This window comes from Miniopterus schreibersii (assembly GCF_964146895.1).
Source record: "Miniopterus schreibersii genome assembly, chromosome: 6".
Taxonomy (NCBI): Eukaryota; Metazoa; Chordata; class Mammalia; order Chiroptera; family Miniopteridae; genus Miniopterus; species Miniopterus schreibersii.
In genome coordinates this window covers 2698890-2717550 of record NC_138107.1, presented here as the reverse complement: position 1 = coordinate 2717550, position 18661 = coordinate 2698890, and the positions used below count along the sequence as shown (strand labels likewise).

General features: G+C 57.3%; 2 protein-coding genes across 5 annotated transcripts; one reads left to right on the top strand and one right to left on the bottom strand.

Moving 5' to 3' along the window:
• Window positions 1-3594: 3594 nt before the first annotated feature.
• SFTA2 (surfactant associated 2) lies at window positions 3595-4408 on the top strand. Its single transcript, XM_081140213.1, has 3 exons — window positions 3595-3764; window positions 3997-4085; window positions 4214-4408. Exons 1-3 carry the CDS (start codon window positions 3704-3706, stop codon window positions 4298-4300), a joined length of 237 nt encoding a protein of 78 aa, XP_080996339.1. The 5' UTR covers window positions 3595-3703; the 3' UTR covers window positions 4301-4408.
• A 2577-nt stretch (window positions 4409-6985) lies between these two features.
• Window positions 6986-18364, bottom strand: VARS2 (valyl-tRNA synthetase 2, mitochondrial). 4 transcript variants are annotated; one of them, XM_081141525.1, is made up of 30 exons: window positions 18258-18364; window positions 17639-17877; window positions 17438-17519; window positions 17232-17332; window positions 16834-16955; window positions 16662-16728; window positions 16474-16571; window positions 15806-15887; window positions 15542-15661; window positions 14984-15095; window positions 14238-14326; window positions 13761-13851; window positions 13406-13533; window positions 13186-13289; window positions 12896-12977; window positions 12601-12677; window positions 12455-12530; window positions 12104-12209; window positions 11894-11964; window positions 11646-11771; window positions 11334-11438; window positions 11150-11218; window positions 10949-11027; window positions 10717-10844; window positions 10437-10589; window positions 9449-9655; window positions 8682-8793; window positions 8375-8550; window positions 8100-8228; window positions 6986-7998 (listed from the first exon to the last, which is right to left on the bottom strand). In XM_081141525.1, exons 2-30 carry the CDS (start codon window positions 17831-17833, stop codon window positions 7852-7854), a joined length of 3234 nt encoding a protein of 1077 aa, XP_080997651.1. In that variant the 5' UTR covers window positions 17834-17877; window positions 18258-18364; the 3' UTR covers window positions 6986-7851. The 4 variants fall into 4 exon arrangements, with proteins under 4 accessions (XP_080997651.1, XP_080997654.1, XP_080997653.1 ...); XM_081141528.1 differs by having other exon boundaries at window positions 10717-10841; XM_081141527.1 differs by having other exon boundaries at window positions 14238-14323.
• Window positions 18365-18661: the final 297 nt, after the last annotated feature.

Sequence of the window (18661 nt, the reverse complement as noted above, 5' to 3'; positions counted from 1 at the left end):
TGGCGGGGAGCGACTGAGGGTCTGGGAAATCAGTGGTTCTGGGGCGACTGTCACCACTAAGGGAAAAATTTGGCCTTGACCTTTGCCTCACTCCACACACAGGAATTAATCTGAGATGGATCATAGGCTTAAATTTGAAAACTAAAATAATAAAGCTCCTGTAAGAACATGTTCGAGAATATTTTCATGACCTCGACAAAGGCAAGAGAATGTCTCAGGCAGGATACAAAAGGAACTAACCCCAAGAGAAAAGGCTAAGAAATTGAAAAGCACGAAGGGGCTCCACTTTGTGAGGCTCTGGGGAACTGCCCACTCACGCTACTGCGCACAGGACACCCCCGCCCAGAGCTCTGGGCCACGCGCTGACGAGTATTTCAAAGATGCACTGAGCAACAGAAATATCACCTGGTGAGGCTGAGACTGGTCCGGAAACACTCCCAGAAGTGGGGGGAGCAAAAGTCTGAGGACCACTGGGAAAATTCCCAGAGGTGGAAGAAACTGACATGGTAGGCCGACTCTCTGAGACAGTGGGAACAGTCACAGAGACACCCCCAGGGACAGTAGGGAGGCCCCCAGGGACAGTGGGGGTACCCCCAGGAACACCCCCAGGGACAGTAGGGAGACCCCCAGGGACAGTGGGGAGGCCCCCAGGGACAGTGGGGACACTCCCAGGGACAGTGGGGAGGCCCCCAGGGAGAGTAGGGAGACCCCCAGGGACAGTGGGGAGGCCCCCAGGGAGAGTAGGGTGACCCCCAGGGATAGTGGGGAGGCCCCCAGGGAGAGTAGGGAGACCCCCAGGGACAGTGGGGAGGCCCCCAGGGACAGTGGGGAGACTCCCAGGGACAGTGGGGAGGCCCCCAGGCATAGTGGGGAGGCCCCCAGAGACAGAGGGGAGACCCCCAGGGACAGTGGGGAGACTTCCAGAGACAGAGGGGAGACCCCCAGAGACAGAGGGGAGACTTCCAGAGACAGAGGGGAGACCCCCAGAGACAGACGGGAGACCCCCAGGGACAGTGGGGAGGCCCCCAGAGACAGAGGGGAGACCCCCAGGGACAGTGGGGAGGCCCCCAGGGACAGAGGGGAGACCCCCAGGGACAGTGGGGAGGCCCCCAGAGACAGAGGGGAGATTTCCAGAGACAGAAGGGAGACCCCCAGAGACAGAGGGGAGACCTCCAGAGACAGAGGGGAGACCTCCAGAGACAGTGGGGAGACCCCCAGAGACAGAGGGGAGACCCCCAGAAACAGAGGGGAGACTTCCAGAGACAGAGGGGAGACTCCCAGAGACAGATGGGATGCCCCCAGAGACAGTGGGGAGGCCCCCAGAGACAGAGGGGAGACCCCCAGGGACAGTGGGGAGGCCCCCAGAGACAGAGGGGAGACCTCCAGAGACAGTGGGGAGACCCCCAGAGACAGAGGGGAGACCCCCAGAGACAGAAGGGAGACTTCCAGAGACAGAGGGGAGACCTGCAGAGACAGAGGGGAGACTTCCAGAGACAGTGGGGAGACCCCCAGAGACAGAGGGGAGACCCGCAGAGACAGAGGGAAGACTTCCAGAGACAGAAGGAAGACCTCCAGAGCCAGTGGGGAGATCCCCAGAGATAGAGGGGAGACCCTCAGAGACAAAGGGGAGACGCCCAGGGACAGAGGGGAGATGCGCAGGGCCATCCCCAGAGATAGAGAGACTGTCAGAGACAGTGGGGATGCCTCCAGACGTTGTGGTCCTCAATGGCTTCAGCTGAGCTGTTGGAAAAGAATGTGATAAGGTTAGAAGAGCAGATAACGTCCCTAGGTCTTAGCCCCAACGCCCAACACCCAGCACCCCTTTCGAGCCCGTGCTCACCTAGTGCGGCCAAGGCCTGCAGGCCCAGGAGCAGCACAAGCGCTGCCTCCATGGTGCCAGCCAAGTGTCCTCCCGGGCCCATGGCCGGGCTTTTTAAAGTCTCCAAGGCCTATTACATGCCTCTGGAGAGCCAGGTGTGCCGGGACCTCCATCAACACCAGGATCTCCATCCCCAGGGAGAGGTCACCAAGCTGTCCCCAGAGGATTAGCCTGTCCCAGTCTGATCCCAGGAAGCACTGGGCGAGGGGTGGAGTGAGTGAGCCTGAGGACTCCCCAACCTGGCCCTCAGCCTCTTCCCACTAGGGACCTGTCCCTCAGGCAGAGTCAGTCTCCCACCCAGACCCCCCTGAAAGGCAGGGGACCAGGTGTTCTAACCCCAGGTCCTCCTCCTGCTGCTAGAAGTCCAACTATTGGGGTGAGGATATATGGGTCTCTAGAAGAAGCAGGAATTGGGAGCTGGGTGGGGGTGAAGGACGTTGTGACCTGGGGACTGCATCTGACCCTTGGGAGACCCCGGGCAGGAGAGGTAGGGGGTGGACACCTGAATCCTCTCTCACCTGGACAGCTGCAGCCCATTTCCATTCTTTTGGGGGAGAAGAAGAGCAGCAGGGAAAACCTGCATGGTGTTCGGGGAGAGTGCACTGCAGGGGTCCCGAGCCCAGCTCTGGAGCCTGACTGCCCCGAACCACGCTTCCCGGCTGTGTGGCTCGGGCAAGTCACAAGGTGCATCTTCACTCCTCATACGAAGTGATCTAGTCCCTAGTTTAAAGGGTCATGATGAACATTAAAGGAAATGTTTCTAACGTGCCTAGCAGAGTGTCAGCTACGATTACCAAGAACGGAAAGACACAGGCTACTCCCCTCTCCTAAGAAGACTCAGATGCCCCAAAGCACCTCTCCATGTTCCTGCCTCCTACCTGCTGGGCCTGCTGTTCTTTCTGCCCATTTATTCTTCCAGTGCAAGTCTGGGAGTCCCATCGATGGTGTGGACAGTGTCTCCCTCCATCTCTGCCTCTATTCTCCTGTGCTGGGCCCTCTGGTTTTCAGAGGTGGGGGGGAAATGTTACATAGGCAGACAGAAAGACCAAGGGCATGTGTCTGTGTGTCCAGGGACTTACATGACTGGTGTGTCAATCTTGTCCATGTGTCTGGCATAACGAGGGATGAGTTCTAATCTCTCTGCTTCTGACTTGCTCTGTGACCTTAGTAAGTCATTCACCCTCTCTGGGCCTTATTTCCTAGATTTTAAAGAAAGGGGGTAAACTAGATGGACTCCAGACTTCCTTCTCCAAGTCTGTCCTTGTGTTTGCCATTCTGAGTGCCTGTGACTGGGAAAATGAGGGTATCCCTTTTGCCTGAACACAAAAGGTGGGGCAAGTGGATGTCTCCACCTGGGCTGTTTTAGAGCAACTAAAAACACTCAAAGATGAAAGGTCCCCATTACCTAGATTCCTCACCTGGAAAGTCACTGTGGCTTGGGGAGCAGGACAGCTGGGTTTGGGAAGAAACTTGGCTAATCCACCCCTCCCTTTTGGGGCCACATTCCTGAGCCCTTCGGTGGCATGAATGATGGAAATTAATTGTAGTTAATAATTAATCCCTGAAGAGCAATGAGAGGCCCAGGCATGGGTGAGGCACCCATGGAGTAGGGTGAGGAGGGACCACCCACTATTTTCCCCAACAGCCCAGTGAATGGCCCTCTCCCGGGTCCTCAAAGCCATATTGGGAGAACTGGAAAATCCAGTTGCCCAGCTGCCCCCAAGCACTTGTGCTAAGGATCAGCTGTAGAAAGGCAAGCCAGCGAGGAGAGACAGAGGGGCTTCAGGCATCTCCTCTATCCATCTGAGAAGTGAGGTGGCCACAATGGGGACCAGACTGCCCCTCTTCCTCCTCCTGACCCTCCTTGGCAGCTCACATGGAACAGGTGAGGGCTGGAGGGCTGGAGGGCAGGACACAAGGGTCCTCATGGCAAGAAGAGGCCAAGAAGGGGAGCTAGAGAGACAGAGGCTCCCCAGTCCTGAGCTCCCCAGAGTTCAGGGGTGAACTGCAGCCTTGAGACCGTTGGGAAAGGCCTTGCTGGGAGGAAAGAACCGGGTGGGGCAGGGCAGGAGGTTACCCTGGTGGCTGGGTCGTAAGCTGAACTTCTGGATCCCTAGGGCCAGGAATGACTTTGCAACTGAAGCTGAAGGATTCCTTTCTGGAAAATCCCTCCTATGATTCCAGCTTCCTGGAGCTGCTCAAGAAGGTAGTTCTTTGGGAGGGAAAAGGTGGGCTGTGTGGACTCTGAGTGTGTTTCTGAGTCAGTTTGGGCCTCTCTGCTGGCACCTGGTCGTCTCCAGATATGAGGGCCATTTAACCCCTTCTCTCCGCCAGCTCTGCCTCCTCTTCCGCCTCCCGCCAGGGACCAGCCTCGCCCTGCACCAGGCAGGGCCCCCGCACCGGATCACGTGCGGAGCCTGAGAGCCGTGGAAGCCAGCGCGGTGCCCTCCGAGGCGCTGGCCTATCTCCCAGCAGCCCCTTCCCTGCTCAGTGGCAGTAAATACGCTGAATCCAATGACTTTGTGAAGGAATCGGACGCCTTTGAGAAGCAGAAGGGTTCGGGTGGGCGGGCTCTCCCTCAACGCCAGTGTCAGGCCTGGAAGGAATCAGGGGATTAACTGGGGACACACAGCACACACGCACACATGGGCGTGAGCATACACTTCAGGTGAGATCTGCAGAACACCTGGCAGGAAGGGAAGACCGCGTGTTGAGTGACTCTCTCCCCAGCCCATGCCTGCAGCAATCTCATATGCAGGATGACAGGTATTAGTATCCAGTTTTACAGATCAGGAACTTGAGGCTTGGAGAGGACACGCTGGTCACCTGAGGTCCACTAACAGTGGGGAGGTCAGGCACCAAATGCCTGGGCTTCAGCAAGGTTTTCCTTTCCTCACCCTTTGCTTAAACTTTGGGGCTGGGGGCTCAGAACCCAGGCAGGGATGTGGAAAGACACCCCCAGGACATGAGCTCCCTGACCCAGGGACCCACACAGGTCAATCAGGGTAGAAGGCGGAGTGGGAGGCAGCTCAGGTGAGAGATGGGGGGTTCAGCTGACAGAGGATAGTCAGCTCGGGGGGGGGGGGGGCAGTGCTAGCAGAGGTGGTGCTGGCTAAACACAAGGACGTGTAGCCATACAGATCCGCACTTGAGTCCTGAGTTTCTCAGCTGCATGGAGCCTGCATTTCTCACCTGCAAAATGGGAATAGTGCCAGTACCTGCTTCATAGGATTGAGGGTTACACGGGTAAGCTACCCAGGGCACAGGCCACTGTGCCTGTCAGAGAAGGGGGCACAGCAGCAGGGATTGGTATTAGAGTGGAGACCCAGTCCCCACACATAGTCCCATCAGGGTCCGGGGTTGTCCTCCTGGTTTTCCTGAGGCAGGCTCATCTGACTGTCCACTCAAGATTGTCTTGCCTTACCAGCCGTCTCAAATTGCAAGCATGCAGCCAAGACTTGACCGTTTGGGGGTATTAATATGATGACTTCCTGTTCTCCACAGTACCCACCCCTGCCTACCATACGGCCACCCAACCACCACCACCACCACATGAAGGCAGAGCCTGGCTGCTTTAGAGGGAGGTGAAGGCAACAGCTCCGTGTGGAGCATCCCTGAAGATGAGGGGACACAGGAATTAGGAGAGTAAAAACAAAACTTACAAAATCCCCCTACTCTCCTTTGTAATTGTCCTGAGACAATTAGCCCAGAGAAGTAGCTGAAGGCCCCAAAGAACCCAATCATTCATGACTTGCCCCTAGCCTGCCTGCACGAGGGGCAAGTGACACCTATGGGTCATGTGTGTAGCCCCCAACAAGCTGGGGAACTAGATGTCCAGATCCCCAAAAGGCTGGAGGGGCAGACTAACTGCTTCGAAGCCTGGTTCTTAGATCTCAGGGCCTGGGATTACTGGACTGTGATTTCCAGATTCCTTTCTCAAAGAATCCTCTTCCCAGACTCAAGACAGAGCAGTGCAGCGCAGCGCAAATAATGCTTTGGGGTTCATTAGGCCTGGGGGTGGCAGAGACTGCTAAGTGTCCCCTAATAAGCATTCTCCTCCTTTTGGATAGTCATGTGGATTTTAGCTGAGCACCTGGCTCATTCCATTTCCCAGCCTCCCTTGCAGCTAAAAATGGCCATGGTCTAACAGGATGCAAGTAGAAAGGAACTATGCAAAGTCCTGGTAACATCCTTGAAAGGAAAGGAGCTGTCGCTTCAGAGGGAAGGAAACAAAGTCTTCACAATGGCCAACAAGGTCCTAGAGCAGCACTTCCCAATAGAACTTTCTGTGATGATGGAAATGTTTTAGAACCTGCGCTGAGCAATGTGGTAGCCACTAGCCACATGTGGCTATAAAACACTTGAAATGAGGAACTGAATGTTGCACTTTTAGTTCCTTTAGATAACCAAATGGCTACCATTTTGGACAGCACCACCCTAGATAATCCTCCTTGAGCCTTCCTACCCCTACCCTACCGCTCATGCGCTTCGCTTACCCACCCCCCTTGCCACTCTCTGAACACTCCAGACATGCTCACATCCTGGCTTTGCTCTGGCTCTTCCCTCCACCTGGAACACTGCTCCCAGACATCCACTTGGCTAATTCTTGCACCTCCTACAAGACTTTGCTTAAATCTCACCCCTACAATGAATTCTACCCTGACCCCCTTTTAATACTACAATCTGCTTCCCCCACACACACACCCAAGTCCCCTTACCTTGTTCTACCCTTTCTTTTCCATAGCACTCACGACCTTCAGACACACTATATCCTACGTCCTTACATATTATTTCTGACTTTCCCTGCTAGAGCCAAAGTACTACCAGGGAAGTGATCTTGGTTTCTTTCACTCACTGATGAGTCCAAGGGTCCAGAACAGGGCCCAGTACATAGCAGGTGCTTAAGAAATACTTGAACTTGGGGAAGAAAAAAAGGAAGCTGCCCACCCCTCCTGTCCCTTTCCTCTGGGTGGGAATGTGGGTATGCTGGTGGGAACTAGGGGTTCTTAGACCCAGTTAGCAGGAAAATGGGAGCCCCATCACCACAGAGCCCAGTGAACAGAACATTTACCTCACTGAATCCACCATTATATATGAAGCTTGCTTAGAGCAACCACACAGAACTTACACCTAATTTATTGGGTTGAATCCCAGTGATACTTTACACAAGCAACTTTTACTCTCAGTACATTTCTTTCTCTCTGAAATGGAGAGAACACCCCGACCTCCGAGGTTCTCGGGGTTAAATAGCCAGGGAGGCCCCAGCCATAAAAGGCCGGCCATAAACAGCAGCTACTCAGAGCTGCTGCACAGAATGGAACTTGGGCATGGAAGGGCCAACCCCTGAATTCTACAAAGATGTTTGGGGTGGGAGGTCGGCATCTGTGCATCTCTGTGCACCCCATCAGGTGCTGGCACTCCAGTCTCAGGTACACAGAGTAGGGAGGGGCACTCCTTGCAGCCCCTCAGGCCTGGAAGAAGTCTCTGCTCCTCTCAGCACCCCTGGGAATGGGGCCAAGGAGCAAGAAAGTGGAGAAGGAAGGGCCAGCAGAAGTCGGGGCACTGTAAGTCCGGGAAGTAGGTGGAACGTGGGTCACTGTGCGAGGCCTACAAGACAGCTCCTCTTTCCTCCAGTGAGGGGGGCACCGCCCAACACCCACCCTCCCACTGTGGCACAGCCCCAGGAAGAGGTGGACCTCCTCCTTTCCCAGGCCAGTCTCTGGGAACAACTGAAAGGCAAAAAAGTCACCACTGAGGGAGAGGGACAAAAGAACAGACAGATGCATTTGAGAGTTTTAAGTTTATCTGAATTTCCTCATGCCTAAACTTTCCGGTGGGGCTGCGCCAAGGGGAGCTAGGGCGGCCATGTCAGCATCTCTGTGACCAAGGCAGTCTGTCCCCATAAATGAGGGAAGTGAACCAGGTGGTCTCTGAGGTCCGATCTTGCCAGCAGCTGCAGGACCAACTTGTCCTCAAAGGCAGGCCTGGGAGGGCGGAGAACTGCCAGGGACAGTGTGTGAGGGCTCAGGGCTCCCTGGGGCTAGAGACCCATCCATCAGCTGCCGGAGGTGAGAGGCCGCCTTGTCTAGTTTCGACAATTCCAGTTGGAGGGAAGAAAGCTGGACGGGGTGAGAAGCAGGTTAAGGATCCAGGTAGAAGGCCCACCCCCTCCTACATTCCCTCATGAAGGTGGGTTCCCTGGGTGGCCTCCCAGCCTCACCTTCTGCTGTCTGTGAGTCTCTGCCTCTCCCTCTGATGGGGTCCGGGCTATGAGGCCATCGAGCTGCTTCTGCAATTTGTGTCTTCGGGCAGCCAGCAGAGGCAGGTGGGCCTGGGGATCCACCAGGCCCTGTGGGAGAACAGAGGCATCTTGCAGCCTGCCCAGCACCTCCCTCCTCCCCATACTAAGACTCCTCCTCACTTTTATAGTTCTCGCCTTGCCCTCCTCCCAACATCCTTTTTGACCCCTCCCCTGCACCAATCTCCTCTGGGCACCTGCAGCTCCATGTAGACCTGGACGGTGTCACTGAGTGGGGTCTGGGCCCAGCCAGAGGGAGCGGCTGCGCCTGCAGGTAAGAGGCCCACAGCCCCGCAATGGCTCAGGGTGCCCAGGGGCTCCAGGAAGGCCTCAAAGATGCTCTGCCCTCCAGGCTCTGAGCACTGCAGCAGCACTGGGAGGAAAGGGACTCTGTTAGGGCAAGGCCTGAGACCCTGCCTCCCAACCCGGGCCCTGCCCCAGGCCCTCCCCTCCGCCCTGCCAGCCTTCTTTCTGCACAGACTCGGAGCCCAGGACATGCCTCACCTCGAGGCCGCACCTTGGTGAGCTGGTATGTGGCTCGGAGAGCCCTCAGCGCCTGCACGGCCTCCTGGACCCGGGAAAAGCGCTGCTCCAGCTCAGGCTGGTGCCAGCGCTCCTAGAGACAGGGCCCAGAATTGAGCAGCAGGCTCCTGGGAGAGACTCTATCAACTCTCCTGGCTCCCCCCTCCCCCCTGCCCAGCCCGCTCTTCTGTACCCCTCAAGGATGGAACCTGGTGAAAATGGGGGCCACCTAGGAAGGTCTTAGATGGTCAGTGGCTGGTGCCTATTTAGACGCTCTGATTGAAGACGGTAAACAACCAAAAATAAATTTTAAAACGTTTTATGCAAAATTCACAAAACCACATAACTCACAAAGCACATAATTTTAAAAAAATTTAGTTAAGCTTTAAAATGATTTTTTGGGTAAGTCTGCTGCCTTCATCCTTCTCAAGTTATTAAAGCTTAAAACTGCACTGAGACTTTGAGACATCCTATTACTAAAATCCATCCTCATCAGGGAATGACATTGACTACTGTCCCAGATTTAAAGATGGGGAAGCTGAGGCCCAGCCACATAGCTAGCAAGGACCAGTCTTGGGACACAGTCCTGCTCTTGTCCACGGTGCTAATACTGCTCCCCAAGACAGCACTGCACAAACAATCCACCCCCCACAGACTCCAAAGCAAAGTACAAACCACTGCTGTCAATGACCCCGCAGCAGCCAAGCCTTTCAGACCACTCCCCACCCTCCCCTCGCAGTCCCACTCACCAAGCTTTGGGCACTGGGGTAGGGGGCAACACAGATGCTGGGGGTGGGGGCACCACCTGGCCTGGGGGGCAGTCTCTGCCACAGTTCCTCTGCCAGGAAGGGCATGAATGGGGCGAGGAGGCGGAGGCCCACATCCACACAGAAGAGCAGCACTTGAGGAGGCCCAGGGGGGCGGGGGCAGTGGGACAGCCCCGGCTTCACAGCCTCCTAGGAAAGCAGTCTGCGGGTCAGGGGAAGGGGCTAGGCCATGGCTATGGCCCCTCCACACACTGGCTGCCCCACCAGCCAGGACGCTGTGTGTGAAAAGCACGCAGCATCTTGGACGCCATCAGCTGTCCCACAAGAAGGGGATCTCAGGAAGGGATTCTCAGAGGTGGGTAGGGAATCAAATTGTCAGGAAGGCTGTGTAGTTTAGAAAGAAAAGTACTGAGTTTTTTGTTTATCAAAGAGAAAGGATTTTTTTAAAGATTGAGAAACTGATGTCAGCAGTGGCCCTGAGCTAGCAGCATCACCTGGGACAAGCAACGACAATTTTCACCACCCATCCATCTGGAGAGCCAGCACTCTGGGGACAGGGGACACAGGTTAACAGCTGTCCCCCCCACTAGTTCTCACACAGGATTAAGTGTGAGAGCCCTGGATGTAAAGACCTGATGCCTCCTCCCAGCCATCCAGGCTCCCAGCCTGCCCAGGGCCTGCCCAGCAATCAGAGCCTGAGGAAAAGGCCCCATTCACCTCCTGGCCCAGCTTCCTCAGACTATTTCCTAGAAGTCTCCCCACCCTCTCCCCTCTCCCCAGGCAACAGGCAGGGAAGAGTGACTAGGCCAGTACCCAGAAAGAGGGGAACTGGGATTCTCTGGCTCGTCCATCTTCCTGTCCTAACTGAAAGGACCATCGGGAGCCCAGCTGAGAGCTCTGCCAGGGACCCCCATCTCCTGATGAGGAGCAGGTCTGCAGGACAGCAGAGCACCAGCCCCACCCCACTCACCAGGTAGACGTCACAGAGGCTGTGCAGCCAAAAGTGGTGCAGGGCGTGGGTCGCGAGGGGGAGCTCCCGGGTGAGGAAGCCTCGTTCACACTCTCGGGCAGTTCGGGCCAGGCGGCTCAGGATCCAGGCATCCATGGGGGACGAAGGGGACAGCTGTAGGCAGAAGGGGGCTGCAGGACACGGGGATGGCTCGACTCCCACTCCCCACCTTTCCTTCCAGATGCCACCTTCCGCCTGAGACATCAGACAACCCCACTCCCAAGCATCTCCTCTCTCTCACCTCCTCCACAGGCTGGGGCACAAATTTCTCCCCTAGAACATTGAGGGTAAAGCGCAGAGCGTTCCAGATCTTGTTGCAGAAATGTCGGGAGCTCAGGACCTCAGAGACAGACAGGTGCAAGTCACCTGCTGGGAGAGCAAGGAGAGAGCGTGCAGGTGGACAGCGGTGGCACAGGGCGTCCTCAGTCCTGCCAGCCCCTCTTTGCGCCCCAATACCTCCTCGCCCGGCTTACCCAGGGCCCCATGGGTGCACAGGGCAAACCGCAGAGCATCTGTCCCACACTCGGGGATACCGTGAGGGAAGTCCTTTCTCTGCAACCAGAAGGAGGAGGGTAGCAGATGCCCATGAGGCCGCAGGACCAGAGCCTGGGCCACAGAGGAAACCAGGGGCTATAAGCTATAGAGGCCAAGTGGGGCAGACACCAGGGATGCACCTGAGCTGCAGCAGCGATTGCCAGCTCCGTAGGTTCCAAGTTCCCATCCTTCAGCTTCTCCTGTAGCACCTGGGACAAGTAAGTATTCACTGGCCTCAGTTCAAAACCCTCCCCTACAAGGGTCCCACCCACTGTCCGCTCCTCTCCCCCACAACCCCCAGCCCTGCCCAGCCTGCATCCTGACCTGCAGCTCCGCCCCTCTGATGATGTCCCGTGGGTCCAGCACATTCCCCAGGGACTTGCTCATCTTCCGGCCCTGCCCGTCCCGCACCATGGAATGAAGAAGCACCTGGAGGCACCAAGGGGTCAGCAGAGGGTAGCCTGGAGAGCCCTTCCCTGGAGGGCCCCTGGGGACCTACGCCCTCCATGCTCTAGGGCTTAGGGTGGACAGTGAATCGGGAACATGGAAACCACCACAGCAGGTGCTAGAAAAGAGGACAAGGTTGGGGAAAACTGGAGAGTTACCGAGAGGGACAGGGCACTCAAGGGCTGTTACCTTGTTAAAGGGGAGCTGCCCTGTGAGCTGGGTCCCCAACATGATCATGCGGCCCACCCAGAACAGCAGGAGGTCACTGCCAGTCTCCAGAAGTGACAAAGGGTAGAACCGAGTGAGGTCTGTGGTCTAGGAGGGAAAAGATAAGCAGGAAGAGGCCCTGGGTGCCATCTCCTCCAGGCTTTCAGGGGCCCAAGTGTGTCTTTTACCATCCCCACCTTCACGCTCTCCTGCTCAGCCCGGTGCCTCACCTGCTGTGGCCAGCCCAGGGCAGAAAAGGGGAAAAGGGCGGAAGAGAACCACGTGTCCAGGACATCAGGGTCTGTGAAACAGAACAGGGAACGGAGACAACTGGAACCTCAGCCTCTAGGACCTTGGCCTGCTGCTGCTCAGCCCCACCCTTCCAGCCCAGCCTCCCCACCAGTTTTCCCACCCCACCTCTCTGAGACCCAGGCACTCACCTTGCTCCAGGGTCAGCTCTGCCCCTGGCCTCCCTGTCAGCTCTGCAGCTACTTCCCTGGCCTCAGCCTCTGTCCGTCCCACCACCCAGCAGGCCTCTCCGTCTCCCTGCAGAGCAAGGGCAGAGTGAGGGGTGTGAGGATGAACACCTGGCTGGTGGGAGACCTCAGTGTCTCGGTCTCTTCAGGGGCCCTATGGCAGTGAGATGAAGAAGGCTGGGCCCCGGAGCCAGCACGAACGAGGCAGGTGACATGGGAAAGGCAGGAAGCTGAGCTGGCAAGTAGACCTGGGACTCCTGGGACTCCGTGCTAAGCCTCCCGCCCCCTTTCTCTCCTGCACTGCCTCCTACCAACCTTCACAGGCTCCCCTACAAGCTGGTAGGCTGGAATCCGATGGCCCCACCACAGCTGCCGAGAAACACACCAGTCCCTGCCACAGAGAAGAGTGGCTTCTCAGCACGAGTGGTGGTCCCTCCCAGCTCCCAGAGAGCCCCTCTTACCCAATGCGGGAGAACCAGAGCCGCCAGTTCTTCTGGTGGAAAGAGGGATGGAGCTCCAGGGCCCCCGACTCCACAGCCTGCAGGGACACAGCCTCAGGTAGTCCTCCCCATCCTGCACCCACACCCTGCTTGGTTCCCCAGCTCAGAAAGGACCTCCCAAACCTCCTGAGCAGATTCTGGACTTGAGTGAGGCATGAGCCAGCCCTCTCTGGGCCACCTCGCCTCCCTGCCCACAGCTGTCCTGTTTCTTCATCGCATTCCCAGGCACCAGACCTTCCTCGTCGCGCCATCTCACCTGGGCAGCTTGGTCCCCCATCTCCTGGCAGCGGACGAACCACTGGCTCTTCAGTAGGTACTCCACCACGTCCCCGGAACGGCTGCAAGGGAGACAGCTGAGCCCTTGCGCCTCCCGCCCTGGGCCTCTCCCCCAGGGACCTAGGACCCTCCTAGGTGCCAGGAACTCAGTACTGCAGTCATAGCAGCCAATGAAACTGACAGGGGCCCATAGTTTAGCATGAGGGGTGCAGAGCCCGTCCCATATCCCTCCTAGGTGTCGTCCAAGGTGAAGAAATTAAAATGGGTCACCTGCAAATGGGCAGCACCATGGGGTGGCTCTGGAGACCCCGGAACAGGCCCCGCTCCCTCAGTGCAGACAGAATCTTTTCCCGGGCCACAAATCGGTGAAGACCCTGGGAAACGGACAATAGTAAAGGTTAAAGACCTCTAGAGAAATAAGAAAGTGGTAGAGGGGAGGAGGTGCAGAGGGTGCCCTCAAAGGATGGGGTAACACAGAAGTCAGAACCACCTGCAGCCAGTCCCCACAGAGGGAGGTCATGGTCCCATCCTCCGCGATGACACTCAAGGGGCTCAAGCCGTGTCGGGCCCCCAGCTCGGCGTCAGCAGGGCTGTGAGCTGGAGTCACCTTCACTGCCCCTGGGGGAGCAGAGCTGTGAGCACTGAACCCTGGCCCTGACTTTTGCTTTTCCAGAGGCATCTTCATCAACAGTACCTCCCGGCCCCTCCCTGCTTCTTTGTGCCTCCTTTTTGTTCCCCCCACCCACTAAGACCACTCCATACAAAGTTCCCCCCTCCTCCTTTCCTCCTACTGGTCCCCACCCTCCAGCACCCGGCCTTCTCTCCTTCCCCTGACCTCCACTCACCGGTGCCCATGTTTGGCTGGATAGCAGAGTCTGTGATGAGGGGGAGAAGCTGCCCTGTCAAGGGGTGACGAAGGTGTCGCCCATGTAGATGCTGAAGGAAGAAAGAGGGGTCAAGGACAGGCACATGTGCGCAGAGAGGTGTGGGCAGGGTGGGAGAATAAGAGGGTGAGAACCAAGGTAAAGAGCCAGACGAGAGTCAGCCTACGTCTTCTTAAGGGGCTGGAGCGTGAATACTTCAGGCTCTGCCGGCCGAGCTCCTCCACCTGCCTCTGAGGCAGAGGTGACGGCAGCGTGGCGCGCATGGCAAAGGCCCGTGGACCTGCCCAGCCAATAGACTCAAAGCCCCTGGGAGCAGAGCTGAGAGCAGTCTTAGGAAAAGGAAGTAGAGGAAGCAGGAGAGAAGGAGCCACCACCCAGAAAGGGAGGGAAGAGAAAGCTATGAGCAGGAAGGCAGGGGCAGGGAGCACTGGGCATTACTGTGTATCGGGCATCGTCGGGATGAACGGCCACTGCCACGTCTCCAGGCAACGTCTCTGGCCTCGTGGTTCCTACCACAACCTCTGCTTCTGAGGACAAAATTCAAGCACATCTAGCTAGCAGTCACTCTCACCCATCACCCTGGAAACAACTAAAGCCAGAACTGAAAAAGAGAGGGCAGGAGCAGTCAGGCTGAAATAACTAGGGAAAATTAGGACCAGTGTCTCTAGAAGCCTGGGATGGTATCTGTTGCTAAGGATTCCTTGACAGCCTGTGTGGGAGAAATGGGGATGGTGTTAATAAGGGCAGCCAGAATCCCTGCTGGTGCCCAGAGGACATGGTCAGGCCCTAATCACAAATGCTGTGCCTTGTTCGGGTCCGGCACCAGCCCCTCCCACAAGAAACATCCTGACTGCTGCAGCTCACCTACCTCCCTTGTTCTGCACTCTTCAGAACACCCACTATTCACACCATACTTCAGACCTGACCTTTTGTCTCTCTTGGGGCGGTAGCCTCCTGCAGAATTACACTGAGCTCCCAAAGGGCAGTTACCACACACATCTGTCTACAGGGTCCAGTAGCCAAGGTAAGTGCCCACAGAACATAAACACTTCAGGTTCCTTCTGCCCCTCCCACTACACCATGTGTGAAACAGGCTGGTGGGTTCCCTCCAATCAGCCCCACTTGGGCTAGAGAAAACAGGGAGAGCAGAGACAAATGGGAGGCCTTCCAAGGAGTGCCCTCACCAGGCTCTCCATCCACAGGAAAGGCCACAGAGACGAGAAGACCAAAAGACACAGGGGTGGGGCAGCCAGGTAACCGCAGCTTTGTGGGGCCAGGCAGGGACCGACTTTCCACCTAGAGGAGGGGAAGAGGGGTGGGTCTGAGAGCAGCCCTTCTGAGGCTCATGCCCAGTCTTCGCGCCTCCACTCCTCCGCCAGCCCAGCCTCCCTGCAGCCTATTTATTGAAAAGCCATTCAAGGGAGTAAGGAGCCACCTCCCTGAGCCCACACCTAATTCTTGTGCAGTAAAGCTGCAGTACATGTTCACTGAACACTTAAACCACACACAGGTACTGTGCTGAGCACCGTCCATGAGTTCCCACTTCATTCTCACACCACCCCAAGACACAGGCATTCCCATCAGCCCTACTGCACAGATCAGGAAAACTGAGGCTCGTAGACACCAGAAGTCACAGAACTGACAGTGGCACAACTTGGACTGAGTCAGGCAGCCTGGCTCCAGCCTTTGGGCTTTCACCTGCCACGGTGCTCTCCAAACCTGCTTCTCTCCCTCTGCCTCACCTCAATGTCCGAAATGGCTGATCTCAAAGCACAAGACCAGTTGACAAGCTGCTGGTTGCGGTACAACAGCCCTGCCTTGTGGAGTCGCACGAAAGCTTCGGTCACAGCCACTGAGGAACCCTAGAATAACCAGAGCATCCCCATCCAATGCCCTTCTCAGCCCGTCACCCCCACCCTGCTACCCCCAGCACACACCGCAACCCGCCTCCCTGAGGATCTCTAGAACTGCCGGACACCCACACGGACCAGGCTGGGCACACTCACAGCGTCCATAGTAAAGCACTCACGGTCCCAGTCCAGGGAGGCCCCCAGAGCTCGGAGCTGCTCACAGATCTCTCCACCCTTCCTGTGCCCAAAGAAGTTTGTCAGCAAACGTATCCTGAACACTCACAATCAGGCCCCGTGACACCAGCAATGCTGGGGCTGGGTAAGTATGGCGCTGACCTAGCCTCTGGAGGCTAATGCAGAAGACTCACAACCAGTATGGAGCCTTCCGTGACCTTGAAAAATGCATTAAGTACTCTAGTAACAGAAAACGGGCAGCCACTTTGTGTGAAACCTAAAGAAGCTTTACAGAGAAGATGGCACGTGATGACAGACCTGGGAAATGAGGGTGATGCCAAGCAGATGGAGGGTGGCAGGGGGGAGCAGGAGTGATGATGAAATTGAGGCAAGGGAAAAAAATGGGATAAGTGGGCGAGGGGAGAAGCGTGTGTATATACATGTGCACATACATCAATAAACACATCCTACTGTATCACAGACACATACAGACACACACACACAGAGACACACAGAGACACACACACACAAACACACATAGCTTAGAGACCCAGGGAAGTGAGGGGGATGGGAAGAGCCACCACAAGCTGGAAGAGAAGCTAGGAAGCAAGGTCCCACACTCTCAACCTCCTTATGCCTGTCACACTCACTCCTCCTTCCACTTCCACACTTCCTGGAGGAAGTCTTCCCGGCTCAGTTCATGCCTCCTCACGCCTCGCTCCTTCCACAGCTGCTTCTCCACCACAGCCTATGACATTATGGGACAAAAAGTGAGTCAGGTCTCTTCAGGGGAAGAAATCTCTTTCATCCAAGAAAAGGAAACTGGCAAAAGACATACTTGGGTGGCAATTCCTGCATGATCTGAGCCAGGGACCCACAGCACCTGATCCCCACGCATCCGGTGCCTGCAACAGAAAGCCCACACATGAAGCCCTGAGCTTACATGTTTATCCTCCCCTCTCTTCCCTTCCCTTCCCCTCCAAAAACTCAAGCAGCCCCATTCCCCTCACCAGCGCACGAGAGCATCCTGGATGGCCACCGTCAGTGCATGCCCGATGTGTAGGGAGCCAGTGACATTGGGAGGTGGGATACACATGGAAAAGGTCTCCCCTGTGCTCTGGGGCAGCCTGGTCTAGAAGGAGCAAAGTCAAAGAGCAAGAGAGGACTGGATGTTACCTGGTGTATAGTTCCCTCTGGTGTCTCTAAGGCATAAAGAACTGTAGGAAAAAATGGTCCCGCACATAACAGGGAAGGGGAAAACCTGCCAAGATAATGTTTTGGGGACACCAGGGCCAGGAGACCATGTAGTTGGCTGTGAGCCCCAGATTCCAAGACTCAGTTGTGCCCACCAACCTCACGGGCCATTTATCCTGGGGACTGTTTAGTGCCCTCCCTGCCAGGTACAAACCTGATATTCAGGTTTGAAGAAGCCCTCTCGTACCCACCAAGGGTACCAGGCCGCCTCAACATATCGGGGGCTGTAAGCAGGAGGCAGGCGTACGGAGACATCTGTGGAGGCAAGACAGAGCTCCACTAACTCTCGGACTTCGTTTCCAGGCTGCATTTCAGCAGAACGAATGGGCGCCATGAATGTGAGAGAAAGTTTCCTAGTACCTTTCTTTTCACCAAGCTTCGTAGGGATTTCATACAACACTATTTCTTTAGGAGTCCAAGCCTTACTGGATTCTGCAGGTGGCTGGGGGGAGGGGCAGAGGAGGGGTATGCAGTTCCCAGTACACACCAGGCATCCAGCAGCCTCTCCTCCAGCCCCCTCCCGTCTTCTCAGAGGCCCAAGGACAAGCTGTGAGACCCAACCTTGTTCTCCTGCGCTAACCCAGCCTCCAGCGCGGCCTGCTTCTCTCGCAGGCGTTTCTGTTTGGCTTCCCGGTTCCTCCTGGAGATGGGAGATCCATAGGGCTCTGCCTGGGTGGAAAGGGGATGGGACCTGGGGAGGCTCCCTGAGGGCCTCAGCCCCCATGGTCGAAAAGAGGCCAGAGGCCAATGAGGCATCAGGAGTGCGTGGAAAGGGGCCACGATCTGTTCCAGACAAACACCTGAGGAGAATATGGGGGTGCGGAGGTCACACCCCTAAGGTCACAGCCCGCTTCTTATTCCCGGCCTCTTGCTGGCACTGCTGTTATTCTCACCCAGCCCACACCCCTTCCTGCCTGAGGACTGGAGGGCACGCTGTCGACAGGACAGGACCCAGGAGCCAAGAGAACAGGGGATCTTCTGGGGAAGGGTCAGAGCTCCTGGCCCCCAACCTAGGCATGTGCCGCGTGGGGGTGACCGCTGACACACGGGAAGGTAAAGGGCTCGGGGATTCCGGGAGAAGGCCGACACCTGAGCGCCGAGAGCCAGCAAGGAGCCGGGCCAGATGCTGCGCGCACGGCCCCCGGCCCCGCGTGCCCCCGACGCCGCCCCGCGCGCTCACCCGCGAGCCTACCGCGACCCCAGGGCGCCCCGCAGCGGCGGCGGCAGCGACAGCGCGGCCGGGCGACCGGAACCCGACCCGGAACCCGACCCGCGACCGCGCGGCGCAGGCGCAGAGCTCCGCAGGCCCAGGCGCAGGCGCAGGCGCAGGCGCGGTGGCTGCCCCACCCCCGCCCTCCAGGCCTCACCTCAGGCCCTCCCGGCCCCACGCCCCGCCCTCCCGGCCTCACCCTCCGCCCTCCAGGCCTCACCTCAGGCCCTCCCGGCCCCACCCCCGCCCTCCCGGCCCCTCGCCCCGCCCTCCAGGCCTCACCTCAGGCCCTCCCGGCCCCACGCCCCGCCCTCCCGGCCTCACCCTCCGCCCTCCCGGCCCCACCCTCCGCCCTCCGGCCCCACGCCCCGCCC

What these genes read in the sequence shown, in the direction of transcription:
- VARS2 (XM_081141525.1), bottom strand. Translation starts at nt 17,833, where the DNA reads ATGCCTCATTGGCCTCTGGCCTCTTTTCGACCATGGGGGCTGAGGCCC. An exon ending in CCGACGATGCCCGATACACA is followed by an intron (nt 13,852 to 14,237) that starts GTAATGCCCAGT and finishes TTCTTCCTTCAG; the next exon opens with CATCTACATGGGCGACACCT. An exon ending in ATGGTGCTGCCCATTTGCAG is followed by an intron (nt 12,978 to 13,185) that starts GTGACCCATTTT and finishes TCTCCCTTGCAG; the next exon opens with CCGTTCCGGGGACGTGGTGG.
- SFTA2 (XM_081140213.1), top strand. Translation starts at nt 3,704, where the DNA reads ATGGGGACCAGACTGCCCCTCTTCCTCCTCCTGACCCTCCTTGGCAGC. An exon ending in TGGCAGCTCACATGGAACAG is followed by an intron (nt 3,765 to 3,996) that starts GTGAGGGCTGGA and finishes CTGGATCCCTAG; the next exon opens with GGCCAGGAATGACTTTGCAA. An exon ending in TCCTGGAGCTGCTCAAGAAG is followed by an intron (nt 4,086 to 4,213) that starts GTAGTTCTTTGG and finishes TCTCTCCGCCAG; the next exon opens with CTCTGCCTCCTCTTCCGCCT.